This window comes from Hylobates moloch, unplaced genomic scaffold (genome assembly GCF_009828535.3).
Source record: "Hylobates moloch isolate HMO894 unplaced genomic scaffold, HMol_V3 SCAFFOLD_12, whole genome shotgun sequence".
NCBI classification, from domain to species: domain Eukaryota; kingdom Metazoa; phylum Chordata; class Mammalia; order Primates; family Hylobatidae; genus Hylobates; species Hylobates moloch.
In genome coordinates this window covers 752,462-773,946 of record NW_026652287.1, presented here as the reverse complement: position 1 = coordinate 773,946, position 21,485 = coordinate 752,462, and the positions used below count along the sequence as shown (strand labels likewise).

Here is a 21,485-nt window from a genome sequence, read left to right as displayed (position 1 = left end):
CCGGCGCCGGGAGGCCGCCCGCGACGCCCGCGCCCAGAGCCCGTCGTCGGGCGACGAGCCCGAACCCAGCCCCGGCAAGGAGAACGCGGGCCTCCGCGGCGCGCCCCCCCGAGGCGCCGCCCCCGCGCCCCGCGCCGCGCGTCCCTCGCGCCGCCGCCGCCGCGAGTCCAGCTCGCAGGAGGAGGAGGTCATCGACGGCTTCGCCATCGCCAGCTTCAGCACCCTGGAGGCCCTGGAGGTAGGTGGACGGGCGCGGCTTCGCCGGCGTTGAGGCGAGAACGGGGCCCGGAGTTGACGCGTCGGACGATCCCGGGACCCCTGGGCTTGCGACCGCCCGCGCCGTGGGCAGCCCTGAGGGGAAGCCCCGGCCACTTGGTCCCCGTTCCAGGGACCCTGGGTGCCCACCGCTTGCCCAGACCGTCGCATCTGGAAGACCCAGCAGCGTCGGGTGGGTTTGGGGACGTTTTGAGTTGCAGAGGCAAAAAAATCCACGCTTCGAAATTGGGGGCTGTCTGACAGCACCGTCGGCCTTTTATCGGTTGTGTTTCTGTTGCCAGCATATCGCTCTGCCTGGTTCAGGACGTGCTAGGGAGTAGTGCTGGATCTTAGGGAGGTGGTGATAAAATGGATACTCCGCGGGCCATCCCGTTCCCTCCTCCCTTCGAGGGCTCTGCTGAGAAGGGGAGAAGGAGGGTTAATCTCAAGACCCCTCTTGGTGACTGCTGCCTGCTGCATGGTTAATAGATTGGCAAAAAATATTGCTTGTCTGGCTGACGGGCAATATTTGTTGAGCAAATACTGCCCCTCTTGCGTGAACCCAGCTGAGCAGAGAAGGAAATTAAATGCTGTCTGAGAGTTGGGGCAGGCACTGTCTCCCCAGGACTGGCATGGGCAGGAATGCTAGCAAGGCGCCCTCCACCAGGGCAGAGACCCGCCCCGCGAGGTGTGCCCTGTGCAGCACTTACTTTGGGGGACCCTCATCTGCTGGACTTTGACTCCCAGAATCACCCCATTTCCAAACCCTCTCACTTTTCCAGGGGCTTGGGAGCCCATGGCCTGGGATCCCCCAGTCTCAGAAGCTGAGCTTTGGTAAAAGGGGAGATGCCTGCTGCAGGCCCCTGAAGCAGCAAGTCCTCTTTAAGTTCTCATCCAAACTCTGGGGACTGTAGAGAGCCTTGGGTCAGGGCCGGTGGCCAGGGAAGTGGCCCCAGAACAGGTGCCGCTTCGTGTCCCGAGTGCAGAGACAGAGCTGGGGCTTCGTGTCCCGAGTGCACGGACAGAGCTGGGGCTCCTGTGGGCCCAGGAACAGGGGGTGGTGGCCAGGCTTATCACACAGGCTGGCCATCCTCTGTCGTGGCCATTATTAGATGGCTCCAGGGCTGGCACACGCCATTGCTCTGTGCTGGGACGGGATGGCCCTGGGGCTGTCTTCTGCCCTCTCAGTGGTGATAATGACGGACTGTACGTGTACTGAGCACGTACTGCAAGCCAGGCCCTGCGCTCGGCTCCTGCACTGCAGCTGAGACCGCGACGATGCCCACTTTCCAGAGCTGTCGCCACCCACCCGCACCTCCTGGGTCCCTAACCGCGGCCTCCTCACTGCTCCGAGCGGGTCAGCCCTTGTACCCTGCCGTTCTCTGCCTGCCTGATGTTTGGTGCCTTTGTGTCTCTGCAAAAATGTCACCTCCGACTCCTCTGAAGTGGTGCCCCCCACCCACGTTGACGTTGCCCACCTCCTTCCTGTCATCCCCACTCTGCGAAGCTGTTTTAGGATGTCTTTGCTCTCCATTTTCTTCTCCCACAAGAACTTGTGAGCTGAAGGAGAGCAGACACTGTGCTGTCCTGTGCGTCTCCTATGGGGTCTGGTGCTGGGAAGAGCTGGACGTGTAGAAAGTGCCCCAGATGCGTGTGTCAGCAATCAGTGAGTGAGGAGACCCAGGGCCAATCCCAGGCCCACGTGCTTTGCCCGCGGCGGCTCTGACCGGCTGTCCACCTGCTCTGGCAGGGTCACGTGCCCCCAGCCTGCAGGCAGTGGGTTCAGTGGGTTTTGGTGACTTCGGCTTAGACCAGCCGGCCCCCTAGGTCATAGTGAGACAAGTCTGCTTCTGCGTGGCATTAACACAACCACAGCACCCCGGGGTGGTTTCATGTCCCTTCCTCTGCCCTTCGGAGCCTGCCTGGGAAAGTACGGGGCTTCTGCACAAGTCATAACCTCATGATCGTCCCACACGTGTCTCTTGGTTGGCCGCATTTTTTGCCAAAGTGTGGTGGTTTTTCCCCAAAGTTCAGATAAATCATAATCATATCAATAGTAGTGACTGGTTCAGTAAGCATTGTCTCCACCAGGCAATGTTCTGAGCTGCCCTTCACAGACATCAACTCGTTTACTCCTCAAATGACCCACGAGGAGGGCTGGATGCCCCCATTCCACAGATGGGGACCTCGAGGCTCCCCGTTGAGGCAGAGCAAGGAGCACTGGGTGCCACGCCTGTCTGGTCTCGGAGTGAGCGGGCGCTGCCCTGCGAGGCCACCCACACGGGACACCGAGGGAGATGTGGCCACCAGGACCCAGCCCAGAGGCACAGCCTGCCCTTGGCTCTGCCGCCTTCGCTCACAGTCCCTCTGCCCCACCCGCGTCTTGGGGGCGCTTCCTACTCTGGGATGCTGGAGGATGGGACACTCAGGAGTTGGAGGACGCCCTCGTAACCCCAGAGGCTGGGTCGTGCCCGTGGGACACTGCAGTGGTGTAAACAACCACACACAGGTGTAGACTTGCCGGGGAGGTGTAGCCTGCCTGCAGGAGTCCTGTTACCTCCCACCCAGACCCCACACGCGCTGGGACCAACTCTCGGCCCCAGCCCCGGCCCCTGGGGCAGGCCCCCCACTCGCAGCCCCTTCTGCCCCCAGGCAGACCACCCTCCCCGCCTGTCTCAACAGGCCCCCCTTGCCCTGTGCCCGGGGCAGGTCTCTGTATCTGTTTTGTGCCCCAGGCAGGTCCCTGCCCCTTTTCTGTGCCCTGGATGGGACACACAGGCTGTTCTGTGCCCGGGGCAGGCCCCCAGCACCTGCACATTTATATGTGCTCCTGTAGGGGAGGAGGAGTCCCAACTTATCCTGTTCCTGTGTCTATGTGTGCTGTGAACACAGTGGGCACTCCCTGAATGGTGGTGGTGGTGGTTGTGGGCTGAGGAGGGCCAGGGTATGGCCTGGCTCAGGGTGTGCCTGCAGCCCTGGAGACAGCGTTAATGATTAACTGAGGATGGAGATGGGAACCCTGTGGCAGAGCTGAGGACCTGCAGAGGGGCGTGCTGGGCTGTGTGTGCTGGGGTGGGTGGGGCGGCGCGGCAGAGCTGAGCCAGCCCGCTTGACCTTTTACTCTGTAACCAGGGGCAGTGGTTTGTGGGGACAGGAGGCCTGAGGAAGCCCCGCTGGCCTCTCCCCTGCTCTTGCTCTGACCGGGGACTCTGGGTGCTTGGGAACATGGCTCTTGCTGTCCCTTTTGTTTCCTGTGACAGCTCTGTCCCCTGGTTGTACTGACCAGAGGACACGGGAAGCCCCCTACCCTTGGAGCAGTGCTGTGGCCATAAGTGCCCCATCAGTGCTGCTGTTCTCTACCTGCGGTCCTCCCAAGAAGGCTGGGGTCTGAGAGGTGTATCCAGGGCTGTGTCAGACCCCGTCTTCCCACATAGCAAAGGCCATCCTTATCTGGCCTCAGGCCACAGAACAGGTTGTGCCGGTCCCTGCATCTCCCGGAGATAGGCCAGGCCTGCTTAGCCCAGTGGGCTGCACCGCCCACTCCCACATGCTGGCCGCACAGCCCCAGCGACGCTGGCCATGGTGCTCTGGGCTGCGCTTGGGCCACAGGGAGGTGGCAGGGTGCCTGGGAGCACATTGGCCACCAGCTGCAGGCGGACACTACCATTCTGGTTTGGTGTCTGTGATTTTTGGTTAATTTGCATTTTTCAAACAGCAAATCACTTTCACCTGGTGACTTTCACGTGGTTCACACGTCAAGCTCCATAAAGAAGGTGCATTCTGAAGCTTGAGCTGTTCCCTGACTGGCACACAGGCCACTCAGAAGGTCCACGTGTGTCCCAGGAATAAAGGCGGAAGGAAAGCACTCGGCATCCTGGCTCGGTGGCCAGCGGCCTCCTCTAACGCCTGTGCTTCCACATTCTCTGCTCAGCGTAAACCACAGGACATGTACCCAAAACGCTGCTGAACCCGCACAGACGGTTGTGCTTAAGAAATCCTAGGCTACTGATCATGTGCGGCCCCCAGCCTCCCAGGTCTGTCCATGGGCGAGCTGTGACCCCTGCTGAAAATGGCCCAGAACCCTGGTGGGCTTAGGGTGTGAGCCTGGAGCCGGTGGGCCTTGGCCAAGGGGAGAGTACAGGTTTTGAGACACGGCCCGTGGTGGGGAATGTGAGGGTGTGAGGGACTGGCCCAGACACTGCCCTGCCCTGCCCTGCCCTGCATCCTGGAGGCTGAGCCAAGTGGTCTCTCTGTGAGCCCATAGTGGGCCTGGTGGGCTTCACAGAGTGGCCAGGGTTCCAGGAGCAAGAGCCCAGGCATAGGGTCTGGGCTGAAAGTGTGACCTGGCCATGTGGGGGCTGGGCCCGGCACCCCGAGCACCGTGTGTGGGGCCTGACAGTGTCACTTGGACCTCCGGGGACCACTGAGGCCACACTGTTGGTGGTGCCAGGGGCGGCTGAGTTTGCCGGGGGTACTGTGAGTCCATGCCTGGCCCATCTTTCAGACAGATGGGGGTGGGGGCTGAGACCGCAGACATTTGGGCTCAGTGAGGAGAGCCAGGGAGAGGGCAGGCTTCAGCCCAGGGAACTCCCTGTGGCTGCTTCCTGGTCTCCAGGTGGGGAAACTGAGGCACAGAGAGGGGAAGTGCTTTACCCACAGCCATGGGGCAGGGGTGCAGAGCTAAGCCGGGGCCCGCCCTGTGACAGTGAGGGGCTGCCTGGGGGCTGCGTGGATTCCTGTCCTCCCAGAGAGTCCCACAGCTGTGGGCAAGGGCTGCTCCCTCGGGGGAGGTGGACGCAGAGGCCCTGAAAGCAGCGTCGCTGGCCCCTCGGTCCATGTGGGTGCCCGCCACCTGTCCAGGCCCTGTCTGGGGGCCAGCAGCTCCTCAGGCCCTGCCATGGCTGGAGCAGGGCCTGCACCTGGCCTGCTTTGGCTCTGGGAAGGTTCTCCGTCCTCTGCCTGTGGTTCTGCCCCTTACGGGCCCCTGCCCAGTGGTTTGCTGGCCTCGGGGTCGGGGCTGTTACAGCAGGACAGTCACCAGCCCTCTTCCCCATCCCCTCCCTCCCGGCTGCTTGGGCCTGTCACTTCTTGGCTCAGGTTTCCAAGGCCTTCCCGTCCTTGCTGTGGCTACGCCGCCAGCCTGCGCCTCCGCACGTGCCGCGCACCTTCGCATTTGGGGCCTGGTGCCGGCTGCCCTTTGCCTGGAGGGGTCTCCCGGGGTCTCTGTGACTCACCGCACAGTCCTGCAGCAGGGAGCCAGACCCACACCAGACCCCTCATTCCCGACTAGGCTCTCGTGCCCTAGCTGTCCTTACGGGGAGGTCTGTCGCTAGACGTCTCCCATATCCCTCCTTTGTGTGATTGCTTCTCTAGAGAAAGAGAAGTGCCCAGAACTGGCCCTGCTGTCTGTGGGTGGCAGTTTTAAGGCTCCCGATGGTCGTGAGGGTCCCTCCCTGCTGAGGGGCTTGTGTTGTGTATTTACCTGGGCTTGTGTTTTTGTCACTCTGGAAGCCTCATTTCACTGTGTTTTCTGGCTCGTTGTTGCTGTTTGTCTTCCCACCTGACATCTCTACCTGGGCACTTTGTTGAATTCTCTCCTCAGCACGGGCAGTTTCTAGGGGACTCTTAGGGGGTTGTCATTGGCCCTGCTGGCGTCTGCACATGGCTGTGACGTTGCTGCTTCCCCGTGGCTGCGCTGGATTTGTGTGTCCAGAGCGTGAGGATTGGTGTTGCTGTTTGTGGGTATCCGTGTTTCTCCCTCCTTCCCTGTTTCCCCGCATTCTGATGGGCGCCCTGTCTTGCGCGGGGCGTGTCTCTGGTCCAGCATCAGGTAGGGGTGGCCCTGCTTGCCCAGCTTGTGCCGGCACCCGGCGCTTCCTTCCCAGGCCCTGCGGCGTCCGTGCTGTTGCTGTCGGGCTGTCCTTGAACTCCGGACGTGGCCCTGGCGGGCCGTGTTGGTGGAGTCTCATTTCGGGTTGTTTGCCGACGGTTCGGATTTTTGCCACCCTGTTTCTAGTAAACTTAGTCTGGTAGTCTTGCTTCCGCTGGTTCTGCTGCATTTTGGTTGGGAACTTTTCATCTTTTTCTGTAACGTCAAAATGGCATAAGAATTAACCACTTTCTCAGCGCCTGGACAGAACACTCGGGTCCCAGTACTCCAGTCCATTTACTGGTGACCAGTTAGAGACCCCAAGTCAGCATGGTTTGGGGTGGGGACACGGGTAATGAGGGAGGGGCCGTGGGACCACCTCGCTAGAAGTGGAGGCTGGGGGAGAGGAGCCTGGGGTGGCCTGGCCGGGTCAGGAGGGCCCTCTAAGTAGGAGGACCACAGAGCTGGGCCAAGGTCCCAGGGCAGACCCAGCCTGACTGCCCTAAGTCAGAGGCAGCCATGGGAGGAGCCCAGCCCACCTGAGTCTCCAGGAGTCCCTGAGTGACCCCTGTGTCCCAGGCTGCCCCCTCCCTCCAGACTCCCCCTCCATACTCCCCTACCCAGATGGCACCAGGACCCCCTCTGGCCTCAGTTCCTGCTTTCAGGAGCCCACAGGCCTGGCCACCCTTCAGTGCCCCCAGGCCTCCTGCCCCTGTCTAGATGAGCTCAATGGGTGGCCCCAGGCTAGAATCCAGGCTCTGGGCCTCGGGACCCCTAGGGCACCGCCTCACACCTGCTGAGGCAGTCCCGGGCTGGGGATCTAACCCTTCTCAGTGGCCCAGGGTCAGGCCCTGACTCCCGCTATGAGGCCCATGACAAAGCCATTTGTCCCTAAACAAGGGTCAGCATCTAAGCAGCCCGCGGATCCCTGAGGGAGGGCCAGGGCTTGTGGCGTGTGGCGTGTGATGTGTGTGTTTGTGCCACGCATGTGCCTCCCCCAGAGACTCCTCGGGCCTGATGTCCTCCCCGGGCCCCACCCCAGGAGCGTGTGGCATCTGAAGTGGTCGTGTGGCAGCAGCTGGGAGGCCCGTCGCTGAGCCTGGCCTGCACCCCAGGAGAGCTGGCCCACAGGGCCTCTGGGGAGGGTTTGTGCTGTTTCTTTGGGAGCCTGGGGAGGTGGCCGGCGGGGAGAGCCGGCCCTCCAGATCTGTCAAGCCCCACAGCTGCATGCCCCCTGTGTGGGTGTGGGTCTCTCTCCGGGCCCCACGCTCACAGTGAGGCCTGTGCGAGGAGCATGGGGCGGGGGGCTGTGTTGGGATGTGACAGCAGTCGGACTGTTCCAGTGGGGAGGCCTTCGGGACCCTACAGGGCCCCAGCCACCCTTGCAGAGGCGCCGCAGCAGCCACCTGCCTGTCACACACCTTCTGGCCAATCTCTGGAGGTCCCTGCTGGAGGCTGAGCTACAGGCTGTCAAGGACTGCAGCAGAGTGGATCTGTGGCTGCCCACCCCTCCCGGCCCCTAGCCCTCCACTCTCATCCTTCTACAGACCCTCCAGGGAAATGAGGAGGATGGGCCATCCCCACACACCTGTCCTGGGCTGCCCCCACCACCCCCATGTGGGGATGTGGGTCGTGGAAGTCTGGGGTCTCCTGCTCTACAGCCTGGAATGTCCAGATCCCCTGGGAGCTTTGGGAGGTGCCAGGGCCCCTCGAGGTGCTACTGCACAGGGCCCTCCATCCTGGTCAGCAGGCGACCCTGGGTGGGACTTGGCTGTGCCCCTCCCTGGGTGGGCCTTGCAGAGCTGGGTGGGGCTGTGCTTGGGTGGCCACCAGCCTGTTCTAGGGGAGGGAGGCTGGAGGCTGAAGAACCATCAGGTGCTGGTGTCCCCGTGGGCCAGGACAGCTGGAGGCACAGCTGCAGCTACCCTGTGTGATGCATGGAAACTGAGGCTTGGCCATGGTACTCACCCCACTGGGGGCTGGGCAGAGAGGCCGACAACCCCAGCCAGGTCTTGTGGCCACCTGCCCATGCTCCCGTCTGCTCAGCGGGCTTCCTCTGCCCTCACCACGGCAGGCTGGGCCCCTTCTGCCTGTGTATGTGACCAAGGGTACCTGCCGCCTCTGCTGTCTGTCCCCTCTCTGCAAGGCCTCCAGGAGCCTGGGTGGCCAGACTGTCCCTGGGACTGGTGGGCCTCATCCAGCCTCGGCAGCCGCCCCGCCCTTTCCAGATCTATGCTCTGCCCAGGTCTTGCTGCTGCACAGTGGAGCCTCCAGGGCCGGCCAGGCAGGGGTGGTGCTAGGCAGCAGTGGTGCTGGACCTCTGGGAGAGGCCAGGCGAGCCGCTGGCCAGCAGGGAAGGGTTCTAAGCTGTTCTGCTTTCCCTGACAGACTCTATAAGCATTTACTGAGCACCGGCTGTGTGCCAGGCCCTGGGCCAGCCCCCAAGATACACCCACGGGCCCCGTTGCCAGCAAGTATTGGGATGGCAGTAAACAGGCTGTCGTCGGAGGCTAGGAGTCACAGAGGAGGACACGAGGGCTTCTGGGGAAGAGTGCAGGCTGTGAGGGGGCAGCACCGTGGTGTGGCGGTTCCTGAGAGCCCGTCAGGAAGGGCACGTGTAGCAGGTGGTACGGGTTTGGGGTGCTGGTGGCAGACTGTCCGGAGACCGCTGGGGGCTGTGGCTGGGAGGCTGCAGGGCTGGGGGGTGGGGCGCTGCGCAGTACCTAAACTCCGTGAGATCAGGTGCTCTGGGGACTCAGGGCAAATGGGGCACTTGGTTCCACGTACCCGTGGAGGACAGCAGGCGCCCTGAGGAGTGTGAGGGACAGAACGGCCGCTGAGCCACAGCTCCATTGGCGCAGCAGAGCTGTGCTGATCTGGTTTGCGTAGAAAGCTGGCCTGTGGGGTGGATGGGGTTCCCCAGAGCTGTGCTGGCGTCAGGGAGGAGGCCGGGTGGGCTGCCGGGCCCTCTGTAGCCCAGACAGGCGTCGAGGTCTCCACGCCCCTCTTCCCAGCCCATGTGTGTACCGTGTGTGTACCATGTGCGTGCACCCGGGACCCTCTGGCCAGAATCCGTGGTGTCTGGCTCAGGAGGCGCCGGCACTGCCCTCTGGACTCTGTAGGAGCCATCAAGCGTCTGGGGCTGGGAGCTGCACGCCATGACCCTGCCCCACTGAGGCCGGAGGGACGCCTGCCCAGTCTGTGGCCGCCACCTTCCCTCTGTTGAGAACTTGGTCCTGGCTGGGCGGCTTTAGAGAGCAGAGCAGCCGAGTGTGTCCCAGGCTTACGCGTGGCCCCACCACCGAGCCTTGCTGCTGAGCAGCCGTGACAGTGACGGAAAGGCAGCGGGGCCCCGGCTCCAGGCCCAGGCACAGCTCCAGGGCTTCGTGTGCATCGCACCTGCTCTTCTCGGCAGCCCCCACGGTGGGTGCTGTGCTGTCCCCATGCTGCACAGGAGGAACCCGAGGCACAGAGCTGTGCAGTCACTTCCCGTGTCTACACTGCTGGCGAGTGGCTGAGCAGGATCAGAACTCAGGCAAGGGCTGGAGGCTGGGGCTGCCCCTCTCTGGCCTGGGCCCATGGGGCTGGCCTCTCTGCTCCCTGTCCTCTGTCCCCCGTAGGGCCAGCCGGTCCTGCTGTGTGTCCAGACCAGCCTCTAGGGAGTCCTGGCCCTGTTGCCGTCCCCTGTCCTGGCCCCTCCACTCACTCAGTCCGTAGTTTCCTGAATCAGACCCATCCAGCTGCTGTCCTGCCTGGGAGCCCAGGGTCCTGCAGACTCCATCCAGCCTGGAACAGTCTGTGCCCTCACAGGGAGCCCAGGCCCTGCAGACTCCATCCAGCCTGGAACAGTCTGTGCCCTCACAGGGAGCTCAGGCCCTGCCACAGCCCCACCCTCTCTAACCTCTCCTGCTTCGGTGTTCCCCACAGCCCTTGGCCCCTGCCCCAGTTGCTGCTGCTCATACCGCAGCAGGCCTCTGGCTGTCCTCAGCCAGACCCTCATCCCATGCCTCACTTGCCTGCCCCTCACACCCTGTCCTGTGGCCGGCATGGCTGCGTGTCTCTCCCCAGGGACCATGTGGCCGGGAGCTGGGCGGGGAAGGAGCCCAAGGGGCCTGCAGCGACTGCCCAGGGAGGGGGACCCTGATGTGGACCGGGCGCCCGACGTGGACTGGACTGGGTGGGGGCTACATTGGTCCCCCTGCAACTCTTCTCCCCGAGGCCCTGAGGTCAGAAGTGGGTCCGCCTCGCAGTCCTGTTCACTCTTGGAGCCCAGCCCCTACCAGCCCCTAGCCCCGGGGGTCGTCAGTTCTGTGGGCGCAGCTAGACTGGAATCCCAGGATAAAGCTGGGGCCGAGCGGCGGCTGCCCCTGTGGTCCTCGAACCCCAGGCCTGTGGCTTTAGCAACACCTGGCTAGCGTGGGCCCGGGCTGCCCTCCCCATGGCTGAGGAAGAGGCTCTGTGTGTCCCAGGCTGCTACGTGGGATCGCCAGTGGCAGCTGTCAGCCGGGGTGAGTGGCCGAGGGAGGCGCTCCCACGGCCAGGAGCTTCAGAGACCAGTGTGGGCTGACAAAGCCCAGCCCCGGTGGTTGGTGCTCTGGGTGCCCTCGCTGCCGTCATGGGTTCACAGGGGCCAGAGTGGGCCATGGAAATGAAGCCTGAGCCTGCCTTCTGCTCGGGGCCCAAGGCCTTGGACAGGAGTGAGAGGGGCTGCCGTGAGCAAATGCACAGCCCATTCCTGTGCAGGGGCCAGTGAGGGGAGGGGCCGGGACAGGGGCCTCTGGAGAGGGTGAGACCCCAGCGGTGGACTCCTCGTCCCAGCAGTGCTGGCCACACAGCAGGGCCCAGCATGCAGGGCGGCTGAGCAGCAGCTGGCGGGGAGCAAGACACCCAGGCCCGTGGCTCCTCTCCTTCCTTCGACTGGCTGCCCAGATCTCAGCTCACAGGGTCCTGCCCTGCCTCCCCCGTTTGGGGACAGCCTCACCTGCCCGGCGTCTCCAACACCTGGCTCCTTTTTGTTGTCTTCATCTAAATCTAAATCCAAATGACTTGCCTTTTCTTTTATTCTTTTCGTTATTGTGAGGAAGTCCGTGTGTACAGAGAGTGCATGGACGGGACATATGTTCGTTTTGAAGAGTTGACCTCCCGGGTCAGAGTGACACGTCCCTCTCAGTGTGTTGACCACCATCCTGATGCGTCCTCATGCCCCAACCTGCGGCAGCCCCCCATTTCCTTAGGGACAGAGGGGGCAGCTGCCTGCTTTCCCCCACCTGCCAGCGTTGGTGTGGTCTGTCCCTCTGGGGGCCCTTCTAGAATCCTTGGCAGACCCCACTGGTGGCCGGGGCAGGTTCCAGCGCTTCGTCACCTCCCTCCTGGCAAACTGCCACCCTGGGCCATCTTCCCTGGTGCTGCCTTAACCCTCCACCCCCGGCCCTCCACCCCTGGCCCTCATGGCCACCCAGAGGAATCCTGCGGGGAAGGCCTTTGGTTTGAAGGGCGAGACTGCGGGCCACAGCCAGGTGTGATCCGTGGCCTTCCAGTAAATCGGAGCTGGAGGGAGGAACGCATCAGTGAGGCTCCGAGCGCACAGCAGGACTGACCTCCAGGCCTGGCTGGCGCGTGACAGCAGCCTCCCAGTCGGGCTGGTCAGAGGGTGACTAGGCAGCCTCTTTCACCCTCCAGGCTCAGCCCCTATCAGACGGTTCTCCAGGCGTGGCTGGACTGGAACCCTGGGATAAAACCAGGGCCAAGCAGTAGCTGCACTGCGGTCCTCACACCAGCCTGCCCCTCGCACCATCCCCCACCTCCCTGCTTCAGGCCTCACGCCCACTATCCCCATGCCTGCCTGCCCCCACCCTCTCCTGTCCACCTGCCGTGCCCCCTGCATTCATACCCGTCCTGGCACCACTCCATCCCAGGCAGCACTGCTGTTCTCCATGGCACCATCCCCAATGGTCTGGGTCTCCGACTTGTCTCCGGGTAGCTCTTGCCGGCCCACACGGGGCCAGGCCACAGCCTCCACAGTTCCCAAGGGGTGGGGTGCAGCAGTAACAGCCAAGCTGGGCCTCACAGCGCCGCGCCTCCCACCCCACCCCCCAGGAGCCCTGACCCTACCTCCCTGCCCCTAGAGTGCAGCCACATGCCGTCACTGGGTGCTCGGGAATCTCAGCCGGCCCCGAGAGGCAGCAGCCACCATGATTGTGGTGGTCCTGCAGGGGCAGCCCAGCTCCCAGCTGCTGGTCCCTTGCTAGGCGTGAGCCGCAAGCCCGCAGGACCACATCCTGGAGGCCATAGGAGCAGCTGGGCACGACCTGGAGGCCTCTGGAACAAGTGAGGTGTCAGTGAGGCTTGCCGGGGCAGTCCCCATGGGTGCGTGATGTGGGGTCTCCGTGACAAGAAACTGGCCAAGGTGACATTGGACATGGGACGCCCTGGGCAGGGGGGAGATGTGGGGACTGTCGCCCACCAGGTGGGTGTGAGCCAAGGGGGAGATGGGTCACGGTGGGAAAGGGTCCCGATCCCACCTTTGCAGCTGGAGGGTAATTAGACCCAGTCACCACACGGGGCCATGGGTGGGGCTCCCTGTAGGGTCTCCTGTGCCAGTTTCTGTTCAGCTTTTGACCCAAGGCAGAGGGGATGTCGGGGCACAGGCCGCCACAGGTCCCGGGTATGGGAGGCAGCCATTCCAGCTGCGCGCTGGGCGGACACTGAAGTGCTTTGCAGGGAGAGCTGTGGGGTTTGCACCCAGACTGAACACAGTTGAGAGGCAGAGGCTCTGGGCTTTGGGCCTGAGCTCTTGGAATGACAGAAACAGGCCTGACGAAGGTGTGAGCCAACAAGGTTCTGGGAGCCAAGCAGCTGCAGCCTCCCTCAGCCTCCTGCCCACAGCGGAGAGCAGCTTCCCACCCATCCGAGAAGATCCCTGGGGGTTCCAGGCCTGGCTTTGCCCAGGGGAATGTGGTCATCACTCTAGGTGGGAAGCAGAGGGGCCTGCCAGGGAGGTGAGGTCTCGGGTAGGCGGTTCTCCAGAGCCTCCTGCCTGGTGCCAAGGAGGCGAGAGGCCCCTGCTGTGGTTTCAGGAGCAGGGCGTGGCCACCTGGCTGCAGGGGGTGGGCCAGGCCTTGGTGTAAACAGGCAGCCCCGTCCCAAAGAGGGGCAGTAGGGCTCTGTGTGTGCTGGGTAGAATTTATCTCTCCATGTCTGGTTCACCGTAGTGTGATTAGGAATGTTATTGGTGCTGTACAGTAATGACGTTAAGAGAGCCCAAAGCAGTCGCATAGAATTGCTACAGGAAAATCTGTCTAGCAATGTCACGGCAGCCTGCGCCCAGCCCTGGTGGTCCTCCCGGGAGGGGAGCAGGGAGGTCTGGGGCCCTAGCCACTACTGGGGGTGCTGGCGCCACTGCAGGGAGGGCCTCCACCACGCCTTCCTGGAGGGCCCCTGTGTGCGCAGGTGTGGTGCCACGTGTGCTGACCCAGGTGTGCACTGCAGACCTGTGGGGGGTTCAAGGCCTTGCCTGCCTCAGCCTAGCAGGGGTTCCTGCAGCTGGGACAGTGGCCTGAGGCGGCCCTGGCTGGCACCCCAGGGCTGGGCTGGGTGATGGGTGGTGCTGGGGACACGGCTCCTGGAGCCCTTCCAGGCCTCTCTGTGTCTTCATTCGACACTGGGGTGGTCACTGTGACCAACTCATGGGGTCCTGTTTGTGTGGATTAGATAAGCGGGGCCCAGGCTGGGCCTGGTGGCTCACGCCTGTAATCCCAGCACTCTGGGGGGCCGAGGCAGGCGGATCACCTGAGGTCAGGAGTTTGAGACCAGCCTGGCCAACATGGTGAAATCCTGTCTCTACTAAAAACACAAAAAAATTAGCTGGGCGTGGTGACCTGTAATCCCAGCTGCTCAGGAGGCTGAGGCAGGAGAATTGTTTAAACCCGGGAGGCAGAGGTTGCAGTGAGCCAAGATCGTGCCACTGCATTCCAACCTGGGCAGCACAGTGAGACTCCATCTCAGAAACAAACAAACAAAAAGATAAGTGGGACCTGACCCACCACTTAGCAGAGCACCTGGCACAGACCTCACTGCGGTGAACACGATGAAGTGGGTGAGCGCGCGGCCGCCGCTGGTCTCCTTGGCTTGGTGCAGGGTCCCCCACCCGGAGCTCATGTCACGTCCCCATGCGAACCTTCTGGGCCCTTCCTTCCATGGAGCCCAGGCATCCTTGGTGTGGTGGTTGGCACCGCCCATGGGGGTGGGGCTGTTGCCTAGCTTACAAGTGAGGACACTGGGGCTACCCAGGGCACACACTGTCCCTCAGTCCCTGGGGACTGCCCCCGTCTGGCCTGGACTCCTGTCCCGGCCCCACCCCCACCCGTGGTCTGCCCCAAGGGGAGCTCCAGTCCTCACAGGAGCGGGGGTGGCCACGCTGCTGCCTGTCATGGTGGCCTTGGACGGGACACTGCATGGTCTCTGAGCTGCACCACCAACCCCTCAGGTGTACGTGGAGTGACTGAGCGACTGCGCAGGGTGGGGTGTTGGGTGCAGCGGTGGGGCGGGCAAGGGCCCCTGACTGGGCCTCCTTGGTCACGCCTCTCTCAGCAGCTGGGCAGGGTAGTGCTGTGGCGTTACTGTGGGGCCTCTGAAACCTGTCAGGCGAAGCCCACAGGGCCAGCCTCATCCTGGAAAGCCCCGGAGTGGCCAGCAGAGGGGCCAGCTGCATGGCTCTCCCAGGCTTGGGTACCTTTCCCACCGTCTTAGGGTAGCAGGCGAAGCGCTGGCTCGCGTCTCAAGAGCAGAGCGCTGGGACAGCCCTCCCAGAGCTTCCTGGGAATGGCCTCCGTTCTCTGCAATGAGTGTGGCTGCAGCGCTGGCTGGGGGTGTGTGGGCACAGGGGCTGCGCCTGGAGCCGGAGACGTCGGCCTCTCCTGCCTGGTGTGGGCACCCACTCCTGTGCTGTCTTTTCTCTAGAATGTTCACTCAGCAGCGCTTGTGAGCCCTGTCTGGGGCTGAGCCGGGGGCAGGACAGATGGACGTTCTGGTGGGGGTCAGACGGGACAGGAAACTGCCTTGTGCTTGGTGTGACTGTGGCTGGGGTGGGGAGGGAGCTGGAGGGTGGGTCTGTGGATGGGAAGAGGGGCCGGCAAGAATCTTTATATTTTTTTGAAAGCAAAGTAACACTAGAGCAGGTTTACAGAAAATGTGGTAAATTTAAACAATTTGCTCTTGACACATGCATCCTTCTGGCCAGCTGTGAACACTGTGGCGATGGGGAGAGGTGTGGAGCGGGCCTGGGGGAGCGTCTGTGCCCTGAGGGCACCACCCGGTCGCGCCTCCTCAGATCTGCCCTCTGCCTGTCCCCTCTGACTCTTTGCCCAGTAGAAAGACAAATCCCAGCACAGCGGTGCCCTGCGTGGCAGGCTGCCCTTGCAGGTTTCGTGGTTACTGTGAAAGGTAACACCTTGATATGTTCCTACTTTTGATCCAACGCTGCAAACAGCTGTTCTCTCGGCTGCAGCCTTTGATTCATCCGGGCTGAGACCCTCAGAGCTCAGTGGGACTGGGAACCGTTTCTACAATGTTAGCATATTGGGTCCACGGCTGCCTGGGACGGGCAGCCCTGACAGATCCTGGGTAGACGAGCAGGAACTCTGGAGGCCGTGGGCTCTCGGGCTTGTGCAGGAACAGGCTGCTCACAGCAGGGCTGTGGGCCTTGAGTGGTGGCTCTGCGGAGAGCACATGGCGGGAGCTGGGCCTCGGGGAGGCAAGGAGTCTTCCTGGAGCCGGAAACAGCAAAGAGTTGGAGTGACAGGATCAGCCCTCGTGGGCAGGGGGCCCGGAAATGCTGCTGGGCCTCTCAGGGCCTCCAGCTCAGACTGGTGGGGGTGGCGCTTGTGTCATGGGGAGGGCGCCCAGCCGGGGAGGGTGTGGCGCCAGCACCACCATGGCCCTTGTCTCTGTTGTCTGTCCTTACTGGAGGGACAGCCAAGGTCCTTCTCCCCAGGGACACCGTGACTCTATGCGGGGGCGGGTCCTCCTCCCCAGGGACACCGCGGCCCTCCTCGGGGGTGGATCCTCCCCAGTGGCTTCCCAGGGTCCTTGGCAGCAGCTCTGACATGGGTCCTGTCCTGGGCTTCACTGCTGCTGTTTTCCTCACAGCTGTGCCCTCCCCAAGAGGATTCTGTCCTTTCGTGGACACTTCTCCCTGGCTGGCTGGCTCTTCTGGACCCTAAACTTGATGGGCAGTATCTGTCTGCACCAGCCCTGGTGCCAGGAGCTGAGCCAGCATACAGAAGGTGCTTACTAGTGGTTTATCGAGTGTGGAGGTGGGGACCCCAGAACTTGGGGCTGCCCAGTGTCCACCGGCAGGGTGGGGGCTGGAGTGTCCTGGGGCTGTCCGCAGGCGAGAAGGTGCTCTGAAGGAGTCGAGATGGGACGAGAGGGGACCAGGGGAGGCTAGCAGGTTTACAGGGGGCCTGGGGGTGTCCCCAGGGTCCGATAGCCCAAAGGTGAACACGGGGAAGCATCTCTGTCCCAAATCGACAGACCCGTCCAGGAGCACTGGCCAGAACCCCTCAGGCCCTCTGGAATACGGTGTCACCTGGGGGAGCACTTCTTGTGGGGCCTGGGTGTCCCCTGGAGAGGCTCCTGTGGTCCCTGACCCCCACTGCAGGGCACTCGCTCAGTGTAGAAAGGCAGCCCTGGTCTCAGCAGGGCTCAGGGGCAGTCCTGGGCAGCCCTAGGCTGGCCTCCTGTGAAGCTTACTGGAGACTGCCTGCTAGACTAAGCTTTTTTTCGTCTGGCCCCTTCGTTGGCTGAGCCCTGGGAAACTCCATCCCCCATCCCACAGCAGCATCTCGCCTGCCATCTTCCTTCCCCTCCCAAGTGGGGAGGCTCCTTCCTGAGAGGTGCTCAGGTGGGTGCTGTCCCAGATGCTGTCCTGGACCCAAGGCCCTGGGGTCCCGCCAATTAACTGGCGTTTCCCTGTCTCCCTGCAGAAGGATATGGCCCTGAAGCCACATGAGCGGAAGGAGAAGTGGGAGCGTCGTCTCATCAAGAAGCCCCGGGAGTCGGAGACCTGCCCCCCTGCGGAGCCCAGTGAGAACAGGCGGCCCCTGGAGGCAGGCAGCCCTGGGCAGGACCTCGAGCCTGCCTGCGATGGGGCGAGGAAGGTCCCACTGCAGCCCTCCAAGCAGGTGAGCAGGTCCCTCCCCGACCGGAAGCTCTGCGGCGGGTCAGGGCTCACTGCCCCAGGGCCATGCCAGCACCTGGACACCACCCCACGTGGCCCCCGGGCCTGCCTGGCAGCGCGCCCATCGTTGTCAGGCTTGGGGTGCAGGACACGTGGACAGGGCTGGGGCCGAGCAGAGGCAGGAGCCGGCTGGGTCACGGAGGGGCCGTGACGTGCCCAGGGCCACAGCAGGAGAGGTGCCCGTCTGGGGCAGCAAGGCGCGCGTTCCGGGCTGGGGCGCCAAGCTGATAGGCCGGCCCCGTTTCCCTGCCGTGTCCGTCAGGCTCCGCCGACTACAGGTGTCCAGCGTGTCTATAAGGAGGGGGTCCAGGCTCATTGCCGAGGGCTGTCCTGTCCACACGCAGCGCCATCCGCTCACGTGTGCGGCGTGGGGAAGGGAACACTTGGTCCCGGCAGTGGCTGCAGGCACGTGACTGTGGTCAGTGGTCAGGTGCGTGGCCCAGCTGGGAACAGGGCTCTGCCTGCCCTGCCCGGGGGCCTCCTGCCCAGGAGGGGCTGTCAGAGCAGGTGGGGGCTTCCCCAGCGCGTGGGGCTCTGTCCTGGGTGCGGCTCAGCCTGCAGCTGCTTCCTCCGCAGGGGTCCGCTGGTGTGCGCCTTCCTTCCAGGGTGGGGCTCTGCGCGGTGTCCTCGGCTCCCCTCGGCCCCCTTGGGAATTGGGCTGCTGGAGAAGGGCAGCATGCCTCCTGGGCCCGGGCTGGACGGGGGTTCCGCGGGCGGTGACACCTGCCCAGGTGGACACGTGCTCTTTCTTCCATGCAGGTGTGCTCCCCAGAAGGGGGGCCGCTCCCAGCCAGCCACTGGGACCAGAACGGCCCGGCCCAGCGCCAGCAACAGCTCCAGCCCAGCCAGCCCAGCCAGCCCCAGGGGTCCCTCCCAGCCCCGTCGGCACTCCCGGACCCCGGGCAGCCCTGCCAGCCCTCCCAGCGGCCACTCCTGGGTCAGCGCAGCTGGCCCCAGCGGTCACTTCTGGGCCTGAAACAGCCCTGCCAGCCCCGGCGGTCACTTCTGGGCCCCGGTCAGCCCTGCCGGCCCCAGCGGCTCCTTCCATCCCCAGATCAGCTCTGCCAGCCCCAGCGGTCACGCCCGGCCCAGCCCTGCCGGCCGCATTGGGCACTCCCAGGCCCCAGGCAGTGCTGCAGGCGCCTGCGGTCCCTGCTGACCCCGTGTCACCACTGCCGGCGCCTGCGGTCCCTCCTGGCCCCACGGTCCCTCCTGGTCCCCTGCCTCTACTGCCGGCGCCTGCGGTTCCTCCTGGCCCCAAGGCACCGCTGCAGGCGCCTGCGGTCCCTGCTGACCCTGTGGCACCGCTGCCGGCCCCTGCGGCCGTGGGCCAGCCCGTGTCACTGTGGCCAGCCCAGTAGGGCGTCCTCAGGACAGCACAGCCGGCCCCTGTGGTCGCTGCTAGCCCAGTGCCAGCGGTACCAGCCCCCACGGCCACTCCTCACCCTCCGACCACGCCGACGGCCCGCCAGCTTCCTCCCAGGACAGTGCTGCTGCCCCCGGCGGGCCTTCCTAGCCCCGTGTCAGTACGGCCAGCCCCGAAGGTCCCTGCTGGGCCAGCCCAGCCGCCCCCGGCGGTCGCTGCTGCGCCCCAGGCAGCCCCAGCGGTTAGTGGAAGCCCCAGAGCAGCCTGGCCCACTCACCCCTTCACTCCTGGGCCCAGGACGGCCGAGGCAGCAGAAGCAGCCGCTCATGGGCCCAGAGCAGCCCTGCCCACCTAAGCGGCCGCTCATGGGCCCAGAGCAGCCCTGCCAGCCCCTGCGGCCGCTCATGGGCCCCAACAAGCCCTGCAAACCCCAGCCGTTGCTCCCCATTCCCGATCGCCCTTCGCTCCTGGGGCAGCCGGGCCCACCCTGCCGGCCTCTCCTGGGGCTCCTGTGCCAGCCGCGACGGTCCCTGTTGGATCTGGTGCCGGCCCGTCAGCCCCGGCTCTCACTCCTGGCCCTGGGCCATCCCTGCCGGCCCCTGAGGTCACGGTGGACCCGATCCTGTGCCCCCGGGATGGCCCGTCAGGCCCCATCTGTGAGCCCTGGAGCCTGATGCCTGCAGGCACCTCCCCATATGGGTTTTCCAGCCCACTCCAGTGTGATCTGCACCCTGGCAGGGCCCCAAGGGCCAAGGCCGCCTTGCCCTTCGGGCTGGAGATGCTTTGCCGGACTAGCCTGAGGCCTTGTCTAGACAGGGCTGGGCCGTTTGTCTTTGGAAATTGAGGCTCGGCCAGAGGCGGGAGCCCCTACAGTGCCGTGATCAGGCTGAGGCTCACCACACCAGGAGGAGAGATGAACCCACGTCTGCCTGCCGCCCCTCCATGCTCCCTCTCCCCCGACTGGCGTCACAGTGCCCCCACCTGCGTTACTGCCTGTGGTGTGCGTGCCCTGGGAGGGGAACGCAGCCCCTGAGGGCGGGGACCTTGCTGGGGGCCCCTCAGCGTCTTTCTGTGCCTCTGAATTGCCAATACTGTCCTTGCATCTCTGAGTCTACGTGCACGCTTGCCCCCGGCGTGCCACCTCTGCCGAGCGCGTGAGCCTGGTGTGTGCGTGCTGTGTGTGCGTGCGTGCGTGCGTGCGAGACGGTGTGAGGGTGAGTGGCGTGCTGGGCATGAAGGATCTGTGGGGTGCTGCAGTTCCTGCAGAATGGCCCAGTGGCGAATGGTTAAGGTGTGGGTTTCAGTTCAGGCCCTCCCCCTGGTAGTCAGGAGGTGCTGGTGTCCACCTCCAGGGCCCCCAAGCTACAGGGGGCACACGGGCCCATCTGGTGGGTCAGGACCTGCAGGGGACCCGGAGGCTCCCACCCCCACCTCTCAGGACTCTGCCTCCACCACCCCCGTGGGCATGCACTGAAGGGTTGCCCGCAGGGTCTCCAGGCGAGGGGGACCCCACAGGGTGGGCAGCGCCTTCTCCCGGCTTCCCCACAGTCCCCTGCAGTGTCCCATCTGGCTGTTGACCTACATGCAGTCGGGCACACCTCACACTACAAGGCTACTCCTGGGCCCATCCCTGCCCCTTCCACGGCCTCCAGCTGTGGTCAGGGTTTGCCACCCCGTCAGGACCTGGTCTCGAGGCAGCCCCACTCGAGTCTTCTGGAGTCCGAGGCACGCCACTCGCCCAAAAGGGAGGGGTTGTTTGGGGGGGCTCTGACTGTCTCCAGACCTCAGGGGAGCTGGCAGGCTCTAGCCAGTAGTCCTCCGGAGAGCAGCGTTGACCACCTGGACCCCTGCGCCGAGTGACGGGAGGCCCTGGTCCTGCAGGCCTGGTCTTGCCCAGCTGGGCCGCCTCAGGTGTCAGGAAGGGGATGGGTGTCCCTGGCTCCCAGGCCAGGCAGCTGCTGACCTCCAGCCCCCCTGCACTTGCTCATGAGGACCCCACCCCCGCAGGCCCTCCCGGGTCCTGACCAGCCTCTGGTTCAGCATCTGCTTTGGCCTCCAGGCCCCCTCGCTCCCCACCCACCCAGGCCCCTTCCTCCGGTGCTCACCTGGGGCCTCCATCCCAGAAGCGCAGGGCTTATTTTTCTGATTAAAGGAAATAAAAAGTGCCGTGCCACTATTTTTTATAACAGCATCAGCGTTTGTAATTTAAACAGACGAGCATGTGTCTTACGTGATTTATTCCCACAAACGGCTTTTGTACTGGGCTTGGCTCGGGATTCATTGCACTCTGACCAAACAGAGGGGAGACCTGGAGCATCTGTTCCTGACCTTCCTGCCCACCCATCTGAGTCCTGGGATGGGGGTTTGTACTGTACTCAGCATGGGGGGCATTGGCCTCCAGATCCCCCTACCGCAAGGCTACTGTGTGGGCCAGTGCGGCAGGGGTTGAGACCCCCCTTTTGGCTCATGTCTGGGGGGCACCCATCCCCGGGGTCGGTGCCCTGGGGACTGGTGGGGGAGGGTGGTTCAGCTCAGGGTCCTCTGCTCAGCCTGGGCACCCGTGGGGGAGTGTGGTTCAGCCCAGCGTCCTCTGCTCGGCCTGGGCACCCGTGAGGGAGGATGGTTCAGCCCAGCGTCCTCTGTGCGGCCTGGGCACCCATGGGGGAGTGTGGTTCAGCCCAGGGTCCTCTGCTCGGCCTGGGCACCCGCGAGGGAGCGTGGTTCAGCCCAGCGTCCTCTGCGCAGCCTGGGCACCC

At 64.1% G+C, this 21,485-nt stretch overlaps 1 protein-coding gene across 14 annotated transcripts in view; it reads left to right on the top strand.

Annotated features, from left to right (window-relative positions):
* Nucleotides 1–7: 7 nt before the first annotated feature.
* The window catches only part of FBRSL1 (fibrosin like 1), a 95,672-nt gene continuing 74,194 nt past the window's right edge, over nt 8–21,485 (top strand). For 7 of the 14 annotated variants that reach the window (XM_058424959.1, XM_058424961.1, XM_058424962.1 and 4 more), the window contains exons 1-2: nt 16,278–16,407; nt 17,110–17,307. In XM_058424959.1, the coding sequence (XP_058280942.1) occupies nt 17,116–17,307 (192 nt within the window). In that variant the 5' untranslated portion in view covers nt 16,278–16,407; nt 17,110–17,115. Of the gene's footprint in view, nt 239–16,277; nt 16,408–17,109; nt 17,308–18,122; nt 20,921–21,485 lie in introns of those variants that run through there. The other 7 variants (XM_058424967.1, XM_058424966.1, XM_032761844.2 and 4 more) reach the window with 4 other exon arrangements.